A 13,408-nucleotide genomic window follows, 5' to 3' on the forward strand; every position below is an offset into this window, starting at 1 on the left:
AGACAACATGTGGGTGAGGGGCAAAGTGGAGGTCTGCAGTGGGAGGGGAGAATCTACAGAAATTGCTGTTAGAAGAACCAGATGGGATGTCCCTGTGGTTCAGCCTCCAAGAAGCAAGTAATCAGATAACTACAGATAGGCAAGCACTAAGCATCTTTATAGAATCATAGAGTTGGAAGGTACCTCTAGAGTCATCTAGTCCAACCCACTGCACAATGCAAGAAACTCACGAATACCTCTCCCTAAATTCACAAGATCTTCCTGTTTACTCTTCTGTCACTAAACCCTTTGATGTGCAGATTGCTTCTGTTAGGGAAAACAACTTCCTTCCTCTCTCATATGTTAGCCGAATTGCCCTCAAATGAGATAGGGGAATTAATTTAGGTAGGCAAAGATGGCAATTTTAGCAGGGTCAATAACATGTGTTTATGGGAGTTAGTTTTCCCAAAAATCCAGACCCAATAATGAGAACGTTGGTGACTAAAAATGGGTAATTTATTAGAAAAATAGTTCAAGCATACAAGGAATAAAAATCACATCAAGCATACCGTTCCTAAGAAATATAGAGGTGAAAGATTGGATAGGCCAGGAAAATGCAAAGGAATGACACAGACAATGCTATACTATACCTCTCAAAGTCTTTAGAAGGACAACTTCCAGAAGCGATGATGAGATAAGGAGGGGGGAGCAAGCAATGACCAGCATAACTTGCAATAAAATGGGCTCGAAACTGATCAGGTTTATGGGGGTGCCTCAAACAGCAAGCTAGGGGTAATATAAGAGACACACTGGACTGGACAAAACCTGACCTTGATATAAACAAATTCGTATCCCCAGGCGATGATGTCAGGTGACCCATGACACTACAACCTGTGACCTCGACATCACTGAGGGGGGGCTCCCAGGAGGTTTGGAAAAAGGATTAATGGGCACTGATGGGTTTACCTATTGTAAATCTTTACTAAACCTAAGTGGGGCATTTAGCACCAAATCACTATCTATTGTAACACCATAGCCAACACGATGGGGATGGTCTATTTGACAGGATTAAGTCTTCAGCGATGATCATTTTTTGGACTACTTCATTGTGTTAGATGCTTGCCTTAATGGTCGGCAGGAACAGTCTTTTGTTAGTCATGAAGATATGACAGCAAGTCTATTGTTGACCGTTGACTTCTTCATTTGCATCTTCATGGCACGTCCGGAGTACATGATGCTCTCGCTTTGCCTTCATGGTGCTAGACAGGAACATGGGCTGTTGTTTTAGGACATCTCAGAAACATGGCTTCTGGTAAAGGCTGGTCTTTTGGCACTGTCTTCTGCTAACAGGATCACATTTGTGGTCTGCAAGGCTTGGCAGCTCCTTGGGGAAGCACGATCTGGAGTCCTCCTTTGCAGGAGAAATGCACACAGTCACACCAATAGCAGGAACAGACAAAGGATCCTTTGTAGCCTGGCTGGAAAGCTTGTCTGATTTCACACTGAGTAAAATGTCCATATTGGCAGGCCCAACGCTTGGGGTTCTGCTGCTCCAGGCAGACCCCTGTGCCGCACCCCCTCCCTTTCCAGTGCTAAAGATGAAGTAATCTCATCGTGCAGGATGACCTGGCTCTTCAGAGGCTTCCTTCGAAGCGTCTGAAGAGCAAGGAATTTTAGTGGTACCCCATCACTTTCGGGATGAAAGCTGCCGAGCGCCGCCTTCATGGAAAGGTGCACTTGGCCGCTTTCACTCTTTTCCAAAGAGTGCGGCATTTTAGTGGCACCCGTCCACTTTCGGGATGAAAGCGGCTGAGGGGTACCTTTCCATGAAGGTGCTGCTTGGCTGCTTTCAACCCAAAAGTGGCAGGGCATCGCTAAAACACTGTGCTCTTCAGAGGCTTCCAAGGAAGCCTCTGAAGAGTGTAAGGGAGTAAGGGGGTGCCTCGTGGTGCCCCCAAGCAGAGTAGCACCCTAGGCAGCTGCCTACCCCACCTACTCCCATGCCCTGACTCTGCATATTGGGTTTGTTCCTGGACCCAATATTTTTGTACTTAATATTCAATGTCCATTTAGGCAGTTTGCCTATGCTTACAGTGGCACAAGTCCATAACAACTAAGAGTCCTATATGTCTGGCCCTGGGCCAGGGTGAACATAATCCATAAATGGTGGAAGAGGGGTCCAGGGTTTACATATACAAAGGAGGAGGACATGTTTCTTCATCTTTGGTATCATAGATGCAGAATGCCTCTTTGCATCTGCATCCATCCCTAGCTAGCTAGAATAGAAACTGTCACTGTCTCTAAGCTGCACTGTCTAGTATGTATTTCCTAAATAAAGGAGTTCTTGTTTTCTTTTAAACTGATAAATAGCTCTGTGTAACTTTGTAGTCTTACAAGCATATGCTGAACAAAAGAGTTGTGCTGCGTTCTGAGTCTTCAATGCACTCTGCAAAGTTTAGCAAGGGATCTGAACTAACATACCAGGTCTCCCAATAATTGCTGGCCCTTCTTCCAAAGACTTAAATGCCATCAAGTTTTTGGAACTGTACAGTGGGATACATGGTATTGCCTTTTGTTTGCAAGATGGCATCACAAGTGTTGTTTTATATATGTACTTTCCATAAATAAAATAACACTTGTGATCTTTCAACAAGGAATGCCAGAAGATTAATCTGGAATCTCATCTATATCTATTTCAGTACTGAGCTTCAGCCTCTTACTGCTGATATAGGAACGCTCCATTTCAGCTAGGAATTCCGAAGCTGTAAGATACATTATCATGCAATTAGTTATTTTTAAAAAATCATTGTCAATGCACTCATAGTGTGGTAATCTGTGTATGTAATATATAAACTTATGTAAGGTTTTAAGACTTAAGCATACATCTGGTATTACAGAAACTGAAATCCTCTTTCAGAATCCAATTCAATTTTTGTCTTTTCCTGTGTTTCTTATTAGTTTTCCTTCTTTCACAAGAGTTGCAAAACTCAATTCATATTTGTAAACTTTTCTGAAATCCTCAGAGTTCTTGAGAATGGCATAATGCTTTCACAGTAACTATATTTATAACATAAGCTATGTGTTGCCAAATAAATCATATTGCTTGTTTTAGTACTGTACTAGACTACTGTAACGCCCTCTACATGGGGCTGCCCTTATACCGAACGCAGAAACTGCAGCTAGTGCAGAATGCGGCGGCCAGGCTGTTAGTGGGACTACCTCGGTGGGAACATGTACAGCCTAGGCTGCGGGAGCTGCACTGGCTGCCAATTGTGTACCGAGTTCGTTATAAGGTGCTGGTTATTACCTTTAAAGCCCTATATGGCCGAGGACCTGCCTACCTTAGGGACCGCCTCTCTCCATATCTTCCTCAGAGAGCACTGAGATCTAATTTTCAAAATCTTTTAAAAATCCATGGACCAGGGGAGGCCAGACTGAAAACAACGAGGGAGCAAGCCTTCTCAACAATGGCTCCCCAATGGTGGAATCAACTACCAGAGGAGGTGTGAGCCCTGCGAGACCTAAATCAGTTTTGCAGGGCTTGCAAAACCATCCTCTTTCAACTCGCTTTTAAGATGGAACCCGGGTAATGACATCTAGCCATCCTATACATATTTTGAACTGTAGCACCTTAATTGATAATCTATAATGGTTTTAACTGTTTTATTTAACTTTTAACTTAACTTATGAATGTAACTTAACTATATTTTAACTGTCCTTTATAGTAATGATTGTATTTTACTGTAATCATGGTATACACCATGTCCTGTGAGCTGCCCTGAGCCTGCCTTGGCGGGGGAGGGCGGGATATAAAAATAAATTTATTAGTAGTAGTAGTAGTAGTAGAAAGGCCAGATTAAAACTATATTTAATGTTCTGATTTTCTCAGTTTTAGGAACAGAAGCAAAGGCATCAGAAATCCCAGATATACCAGTGGAAATACAGCCTTTGCTTAAAAATACTCTGTTTGATGAGAATGTTCATGTGAGAATGGCTGCTGCAATATGCCACTATACCATAGGGGAGAGGTCTCAACAAGCACAGACAATTGTGAAGAATGCTTTGATACATGGTCAGTATAATAACTCTTTTCCTACATTCTGAACATTTTCTGTGGGCATCTCCAGGCTCAAAAGCCAAGGTTACCAATATTCTCCATCAAAGAACAATCAAATATAAATCAGAGTAGGGCCCAGGTCTAGTTAAAATGAAGTGTCTCTTCCACTGAAATTATGGGGAGATTTAGACATAACTAATTAACTTAAATGGCGTTGCACTCTTCTAAGCCCAGGGCTTTTTTTTGAGCAGGAATGCACAGGAATGCAGTTCTGGCTGGCCAGTTTGGTGTAGTGGTTAAGTGCGCTGACTCTTATCTGGGAGAACGAACTTGGTTTGATTCCCCACTCCTCCACTTGCACCTGCTGGAATGGCCTTGGGTCAGTCATAGCTCTCATAGGAGTTGTCCTTGAAAGGACAGCTGCTGCAAGAGCTCTCTCAGCCCCACCCACCCAGGGCCGCCGGATTGGCCAGTCCTGGCGCAGGCGCCATGGCACATGACAGTCGGGTTGGGGAGAGGCAGCCTCAGAGAGGCTGATTGCCTGTCCCTCCCTGCCCCCTGACAGAGAACTGTGCCAATCACAGGCATATGGCCCAAATAAAAGGAGAGAAATTCCACTGACATGGGGAGGTGAAAGGAGTGAGGCTGGGTGTGTGCACATGTGTGAGAGAGAAGCCTGGCTTGCTGCCAAGGTGGGGGTGGGGGAGGGAAAGAGAAGTGCAGAGCTGCAGGATTGGCCAGGCCCGCGGTTGTGCCCACTCACTGTCAGAGACTTGTGCCAATGGCAGGCAGAAGAGTGGTCACATGCCCTTGCCACGAGCCATAAGCAAACAGGAAACACATAGTGCAGGAGTCTGCACTCAGAGAAGCCAGGCAAAATCTGTGTATTGGAACGAGCAGACAGAGTCCCAGCATGCCACCTAGTCCCTCAGGGAACCCCTCTCAGCAAAGACTTGGAGTCCCTCCTTGACACTCCCTGCTACTTGCGGGGAACGCCTCCCCCAATGGCAGCAGAACACAGAGTGTGAGGCACCAGCCAGGTGGCCATTGCATCGACCCCCCTGCACTCCCTTCTTCTCTGTGCTATGAGCATGACAGCCCACACGGGGTTGGGGAGGCTGTGTGCTCGGGCAGGCTGCAGTGATGCATTTGGCCCCAGACCACCCTCCTGCCCATGGTAAGCATGGGGAAAAGACCCTCAGGCTCTCCTGACTAGCTTTTCGGTGAGGTGGCTCATTGGTCCCCCCCACCCTTCCCAGAGCAAGCGAGCTTGCCCTCGGAGACATTCCCTGGGGAGCCCACAGACATAGTGGCAGAAAGTGGTGGGGGGTAGAGGGGCAGATAGAAGCATGAAGCAGAAGCCAGGCAAGGGAGACAAAGTGGAGACACATCTATGGCTTTATTGTGCAGGAACCAGGTGGAAGTTGGAAAGTCCTGCAGGGCACAAGACTCCACTCTGAGAGAAGGGCAGGAACAGCTGTCTGAGTGAAGTGGGGTGGGGGGCTCGGACTTGCCATAACTGGAAGCCTCTCCGTCGAATCCCCATCTGCAAAACAGAGAAAAAGATCTGGCGCACCTGGGGAGGAGTGCCAAGCCACCTGCAACCAGGGTCAGCAGAGGCGGGTTTGGGGGTTTTTTTTGCAGAACAACCCCCCCCCCCCCTCAGCACATGACAGAACCAGCCAATGCCCACCCTCCTGTCCTGAGTTGCTGTGCTCCTGGATTTCCTTGCAGTTCATCAGCCACGGCAGCACGAGGCAGCATGTTGGCCAGGAACTGCCTTAAAGAGACAGTCACTGACCTGACTCCCCACAGGCATCAGAGCAGCTGCCACCCCCCCCCCCACACACACACTTGCCCTTCCAGGGGTGGGAACAAGGCAGCAGACAGACCATCTCCTTGAAATGCGGGGGGGGGGGCTCCAGCGGCATGCAGGGGCCGCGGGAATGAGTGGCACGGCCCCCCCGCCCAGCCTCAAGTGAGGGGAGGGGGGAGGCAAGGTTGGGGTGCGCACTTGCACCTATCTGTCTTCGTGCAGCCAGCCTTGTGCGTTTCATGCAGCCATCCTTGTGGGTACCTGTTGGGATATGGAAACGGAAGAGGTTAGCCACAGAGCAGAGATTTCACTCTCCTCCTTGCATGTCAAAGAGCTTGCCCTGTACTGTCTAAGTGCCCTCTCTGTGCAGTGCCCATCACCAGTGCCTCGCCCTCACTCTAAGTCCACATGGCAGGAAGCTCCGAGACAGAGTCCTGTGCCGCACGCCCTACCTAAGGAAGTGTGTGAGGCTGGAGTGGAAGGTTATCTAGGAGGGGGAGAGTGGCGATTGGGTATCTCACTGAGCCCGGGGCACAAGGGGATTGGAGAAGTGATTACATGGCTCCCTAAGGAGTTTGTGGACTCGTGCAATGACGGGAGGGAACTGTGTTTTCAGGATCAATGGGTGCCTATGGGACGAGCCAGCCTTTTCGTTGGCATAACTTTGCACCTCTTGGAGGGGGCGCACCAGGGCCCAAAGGTCTTAGGGAGCCGACTACGCCTGGACACACTCTGACTCTGCCCCCTCCAGCGCTGGCATGGCTGCCTATGCCCCATTGGCTGGGAGCAGTGCCCCTCCGCTTGAAGTCAGGAGCGGGCACCTGCTCGAGTGCCCATAGACATGTGTATCTCCCATTTCCACCAGCGTGGAGGGACTTAGAATGGCAGAACTGTCATTTACACCCACATAGCTGTTAGTTCGCTTCCAGAGCACTTTCGTCCCATCCATCCCCCCCTTAGGATTGTGCTCTTAGCCTCCAGCTCAAACATTTTTGTCTCAGTTCAGGAAGGATGACCCCAGAGCAAACTAATTTATGAAGCAACCAAATCAATTGATCACAACTTTAATGCCAGTAGCTCACAAAGTAGAATTTTTGCTCATAAGACTCCACAGCTTAGAGGGAGCATTCTACACTGCTTGCTGCACTGCACATATAACTGTTCCTCACAAATATTTACATTTCTAGTGAGCTTATATTATTATAAACAATGCACTGTCTTTCATGTAAATTCAAACTGAATATATCTGTGTGAAGGGTTTTATTTCTTGCTGAGAATCTGCTCTGCCAGTATCTGAATTGGCACTGTGTGAACAAATTGCTTTTACTAGAAATATATCTTGAACAACAACCAACCGCTATACTTGTTTGAATATAACTTGTAATAATGCCATTATACTATCAAGCCATTTCAGGTGATTACAAGCTTAGTCTTAGTAGATGTGTCTTGTAGAATATGGAGCCCCATGGCGCAGAGTGTTAAAGCTGCAGTACTGCAGTCCTAAGCTCTGCTCATGACCTGAGTTCGATCCCAGTGGAAGCTGGTTCAGGTAGCCAGCTCCAGGTTGACTCAGCCTTCTATCCTTCTGAGGTCGGTAAAATTAGTACCCAGCTTGCTGGGGAGAAAGTGTAGATGACTGAGGAAGGCAATGGCAAACCACCCCGTAAAAAGTCTGCTGTGAAAACGTGACAGCAACATCAGCCCAGAGTCAGAAATGACTTGTGCTTGCACAGGGGACCTTTCCTTTTTCTTGTAGAATACATGGAATGATTAAAATCCCCATCATAGTCATCCCTATGTTTGTGAGCCTTTTATAAACCTGTTTGTGGGCGTTACAGGGCCTTATATTCAGTTGTTATCTTTAGTTGAAACACAGCTGGCTGAAAGAACTACTGGGTTAGTATGCCCAAAGGTCTGACACAAGGTAAAACAGCTTTGTATATTCACTTGTACAAAATATTGGTTCCATTATTTCCGTTCATAAGATAAGGTTATGAATAGCAACTTTTAATAGCTATCTTTTTTCCTTCTGATTACAGAGGTTTTCAAATATTCATTGCTTTGCATTTTCAAGTTTATCCCCACAGCCAGGAGTGTTACAAATTGTTATCATGGAATTGAAAGATGACATGCTCAAAATGTGAAGGAAAGCCCATGAGCTATAACAGAGTTCTATGGATCATAGGCACATTCATTTTACTGATCATATGTTGTCTACCTCGACATCATGTAGATGTGCAGAATAGTTTGCTAAAAGAGAAGGTGAAGTGTCCCATCTTGGCTGTATTCACATAAGTAAAGACATACAACAGTAAGATTTCTGTAAGAATCATTTAGGATACTGAATATTGTTCTAGACCTGGTTTATATACAAGTGTACATTGCTGATTGCTGTTTGTGCAGACAAAAAAGGAAGTCTGGAGCCAAGTAGGAGACACCTCTGCTGGAAATTTCTGATGATACAAAAAGACCACATTAAATAAAATCATGCAAGGATGTCCATTGTGTTTTCCACAGAGGAAGAATGTAGTTATTACTGTTGTGGACAGAAGGACTTGGGGGAAGAGGTGGAAAAGGCCAGATCTTGGTAATGGTCACATATGAACAAGAGTAGGGATAGAAACTCCTCTAGTCTATCGTTTTCACTTCTTGAGCTCCTGCCAGCATGGTGCAGTGCTTAGCCTAGAATCTAGGAGGCCTGACTTTGAAATGAATCACATACTCTGACTTATACCTATCTCACAGGGTTGGGTGGATAAAATGTAGAAGGGAACAATGTTGTTAGCCACTTTGGGTCTTCATTGAGGACAGAAGTAGAATATCAATGAAGTAATTTTTTAAAAAATAGAGATGAGTTCCTGACCAGTTGCACAGAGATTTGGATGCAGTCTCTATACTTCTTGTCATGTAGTCCTGAGAGTTTGCAGAGTAGTCTATGTGTGTAGCTTGTAAAACAACACTTTTTAGAATGGCCTTCAACTAAAGTACAAAGCTGTTTAACATCATGGTGTGGAACTTAGCACCAAAACTGTTTACCAATTGTTGAAAGGCACCGAGAGCCAGTTTGGTGTAGTGGTTAAGTGTGCGGACTCTTATCTGGGAGAACCGGGTTTGATTCCCCACTCCTCCACTTGCACCTGCTAGCATGGCCTTGGGTCAGCCATAGCTCTGGCAGAGGTTGTCCTTGAAAGGGCAGCTGCTGTGAGAACCCTCTCAGCCCTACCCACCTCACAGGGTGTCTGTTGTGGGGGAGGAAGGTAAAGGAGATTGTGAGCCGCTCTGAGACTCTTCAGAATGGAGGGCGGGATATAAATCCAATATCTTATCTTCATCTTCAATATTTAAAGTGCAATTGTTAATTTTAATTGATCTTGCTGTAATTGATTTTAGTGTTTTATGGTTGTATTGTTTTATTGTGGATATTTAATGTTGTTAGCCGCCCTGAGCCTGCTTCGGCGGGGAGGGCGGGATATAAATGCGAAAATAAAATAAATAAATAGTGTAGCCAGGAGATCCTGTGATTGTTTGGCTGCCAGAAGTTCTAGCTCTAGCCTAGATTGTCTGGTTGCCAGAAGCTCTACCACCACAAGGAAGCCAGCTAGAAATGCACCCCTGAGGAATAAATGCTTGCAAGCATATACAATCAGTTCTACCTGATACTGATAACCTGATAAACACCAATGAGGCCCTCAGAATTTGACTTGTCATGTAAAGTATGGAAGATGGATAATAGAATATGAACAGGCTTTGGCAGTTGTGCAGACTTATTTAAATGGGGTAAATACCAGGATCCAAATGCAATTGTGGTGCAGCCCACCAAACTGTTTTCCATCTGTCACAGGAATGTGAGCATCATGCTTTCCAGGGAAATGTGGTGGAGCTCTTTGAACTCTTTCTTGCTGTGACTGAATGGATTAAAAATCTAGATATTAGTATTTAGGGGGATTGTCCAATCGCATACCCATTGTATCAACTTGGTTACATATTTTATATTATTACGTACTTCCCGTGTGTAACTGCCACATGATAAATAAATAAATGCACAGAGATATACTTCAGGTTGTTCTAAGGTATTTGCTCTTGCAGGCACAGGCTCCATCTTGTATGCCATTAAAATCCATTATCTCGCTCAGTGATCTTTAATGATTGTATACTTGTCACTAGCTTGTTTAGAATCCAAATGTTCAGTGTTTTGACAATTAAAAGAGCTATGATAAACTAAAATAATTATTTGTTCTTGCAACCAAAGTTAGAATTGTTCCTCCCTTTTTCTTTGACATGTCATACTGGACAGTGATTTTCTTTTTGTCATTAGGAAATTCTACAGACAGTTGGGCAGCAGCCCAGTGCCTGGCACTGGAGGGCATTACTACTTTCCCAGTTGTGAAAAGGATCCTGTCTCAAATTCTTGATAAAAAGAATGATGCCACAGAAGAGCAGGCTTGTCTTTTGTTAGCTCAGCTCAGCAGAAAAACAGTAGGTATATCAATATATGGGTAGCAGTCATAAACTACTGATGTTTTCGGAATCAAGATTCTCCACAATGAAATTAATCAGTGTTGAACACAAGCACTGAACATTGTTCATAGCACAAGGCATGTATGTTTGCACAAAATATGGGTTAGAGAGCTATTGTGTTACTCTGGTGGAGTTTTGTCTTCTTGAGCAGAGTTTAGGCTAATGGGGTATGAATTTGCAGAAACAGAGAGGGAAAAAGATCTTGGGGCTGTAGTGGATAGTCCAATTAAGGTGCCAACCTAATGTGCTGCAGTGGTGAAAAAAGCCACCTCTTTGTTAGGAATTATTAGGATAGGGAGTGATAATAAAATGGCCAATATTGTAATGCCTCTGTATAGATCTATGGAGCAGCCTTATTTGGAATACTGTGCACAGTTCTGGTCACCATATCTCAAAATGGACATTGCAGAGCTGGAAAAAGTACAGAGGAGTGCCACCAAGATGATTAGGGAGTTGGAGCACCTTTCCTCTGAGGAAAGGCTGAAAAGTCTGAGACTTTTAAATTTAGAAAAGAGATGACTAAGGCGGTGGGGCATGATAAGAGGTTTATAAAATTATGTATGGGATGGAGAGAGTTGACAAAGAGAAATTTTTATCTGTCTCCAAAAATACTAGAATGTGAGGGCATCCAATGAAGCTGACAGGTAACAGGTCAGAACAGACAAAAGAAAATTCCATCTGTTTAGGCCTCCCTTGCTATGATGCTATCGTGTTATCACCATCCAACTATTGTATTCTTTGGGCCATAGCTGTATCGATCTGTAGAATGTGCCCAACTGAAATTGCTGCCTACAGTGTATATTATTATTTTATGGTTTTATTGTATTGTTATATGGTTTTAATTTGTAAGTTTTAATTGTTGCCTAATCCATGTTGTTATCCACCCTGAGCCCGCTTGCGGGAAAGGGCGGAATATAACTAACTAAATAAATAAATACTACTTTACACTAGGGTTGCCAAGTCCCTCCATAGAGTTTTTAGTGCGAGTCCTAGAGCATCTCCGGTGCAATGTCCCTGGTGTGATGACATCACTTCTGGGTGACATCATCATGCCAGGGACTGCACATGCCAATGGGGCTCTTCAGGAGCTTGGCGGTCCTACTTTACACAGAAAGTGATTAAAATATTAAATTTTCTGCCAGAGGATGTAGCGATGGTCACAGGAATAAACAGCTTTAAAAGAGGATTAGAGGATTTCACGGAGGAAAAGTCTATCAGTGGCTACTAGCTATGGTGACTGAGGGTAATCTCCACATTGAAAGGCACTAAGTCTCTGAATTCTAAAGTCAGGAGGCAATATCATGGGAAGGCCTTAGCCCCTATACCCTCTTGCTGGCTGTCCAGTGCCACTGGTTGGCCACTGTGTGAAACAGGATGATGGACTATTGGTAGGGCTTTTTTTGGTAGCAGGAACTCCTTTGCATATTAGGCCACACACCCCTGATGTAGCCAGTCCTCCTGGAACTTACATTAGGCCATGTACTAAGAGCCCTGAAAGCTCTCAGAGGACTGGCTACATCAGGGATGTGTGGCCTAATATGCAAAGGAGTTCCTGCCACAAAAAAGCCCTGAGGCTTACAAGATTATGCATGGGATGGAGAAAGTAGAGAAAGAAGTCCTTTTCTCCCTTTCTCACAATACAAGAATTTGTGGGCATTCGATGAAATTGCTGAGCAGTCAGGTTAAAATGGATAAAAGGAAGTACTTCTTCACCCAAAGGGTAATTAACGTGGAATTCACTGCCACAGGAGGTGGCGGCTGCTACAAGCATAGCCAGCTTCAAGAGGGGATTGGATAAATCTTAATATATAAATAAAATAAATAAAAATGTGGAGCAGAGGTCCATCAGTGGCTATTAACCACAGTGTGTGTGTGTGTGTGTATATATATATATATTGGCCACTATGTGACACAGAGTGTTGAACTGGATGGGCCAGTGGCCTGATCCAGCATGGCTTCTCTTATGTTCTTATGACTATTGGTCTGATCCAGCAGGGCTCTTATGTCCTTAGAGTTTTCCAGGGGGTCAGTCATGTGGCAAGGAACTTGGTTTTCTATTTATGAATGCATGGCCAGTTGCTGTTATTTTCACAGATTGTTTTATTGGAGCTAACCTGCAATATTTATCAATCAGAAATAGTGCAAATTGTGGTGTATGTCTTTTGTTTTACATTTAAGAACATCTGTAGCATTAAAATAACGAAGCCCCACACATTGCTTGGTATGAAACGAGGTGTTTTACTTTGATATCAAAGCAGAACTTGTCGGCATAAGCCCAAAATGACTAAGTTCCAATCATCAGCCTTCTGACCATTTTTATTCACAACTCAAAACAAGCAGACAACCCTCCCCCTTATCTAATTCAAATGCCCCACATTCCTGTATTTTTCCACTATGAGTCTGCTATCAGCTTTCAGCAAGATGCTCCTTCTGAGGGGCCTGTCTGTTATCAATACACATTTGTGACTCACACCCATTTGGGCTGTGGCCTCTAACAGTTACTTTTAAATGTTGCATCAGACATTCTCTTCTGAAGGCACAAAAACCATATTTTCATTTATTATTATAGGGGTGTTCATAATTATTCAGGGGTCCCTCTTCACATCATCTGGCTATTTGGAACTGAGGAGGGAAAATATCCTTGTTGATAAATATTGGAGTTAACCTGCAATATTTATCAACAAGGATATTTTCCCTCCTTAGTTCCAAATAGCCAGATGATGTTCCTAAATGTAAAAGAAAAGAAACACACCACAATTTGTAATATTCCTGATTGTAACAGCCCCATGGGGAAATAAAGATGGGGCTTTCCCAGTTTCTAGGAGTTTTAATTGGAAAACTGTCATTTTCAATTTAGTAAAAAAAACTTACAGTAAACCATCAGCTTGACAGAATATAATTATAAATGTTTTAGAAGTGTCCTTTCCTGTTAATGAGAGAGTGCACTGTAGATTTATTGTTTCTTTGTTGTATCTCTTCATTTACAAATACACCTGTGTTGTACATGAAAGAATGAGCAGGCGTCTAGATAGACAGAC

General features: G+C 44.3%; 1 protein-coding gene across 1 annotated transcript in view; it reads left to right on the forward strand.

The window, feature by feature from the left end:
- Nucleotides 1-13,408, forward strand: part of HEATR4 (HEAT repeat containing 4) — a 67,011-nt gene that overhangs the window by 11,249 nt on the left and 42,354 nt on the right. The window contains exons 6-7 of the mRNA XM_060262361.1: nt 3,869-4,051; nt 10,168-10,328. Coding sequence (XP_060118344.1) covers nt 3,869-4,051; nt 10,168-10,328 — 344 coding nt within the window. The remainder of the gene's footprint in view (nt 1-3,868; nt 4,052-10,167; nt 10,329-13,408) is intronic.

This window comes from Heteronotia binoei, chromosome 21 (assembly GCF_032191835.1).
Source record: "Heteronotia binoei isolate CCM8104 ecotype False Entrance Well chromosome 21, APGP_CSIRO_Hbin_v1, whole genome shotgun sequence".
Classification (NCBI taxonomy): Eukaryota; Metazoa; Chordata; class Lepidosauria; order Squamata; family Gekkonidae; genus Heteronotia; species Heteronotia binoei.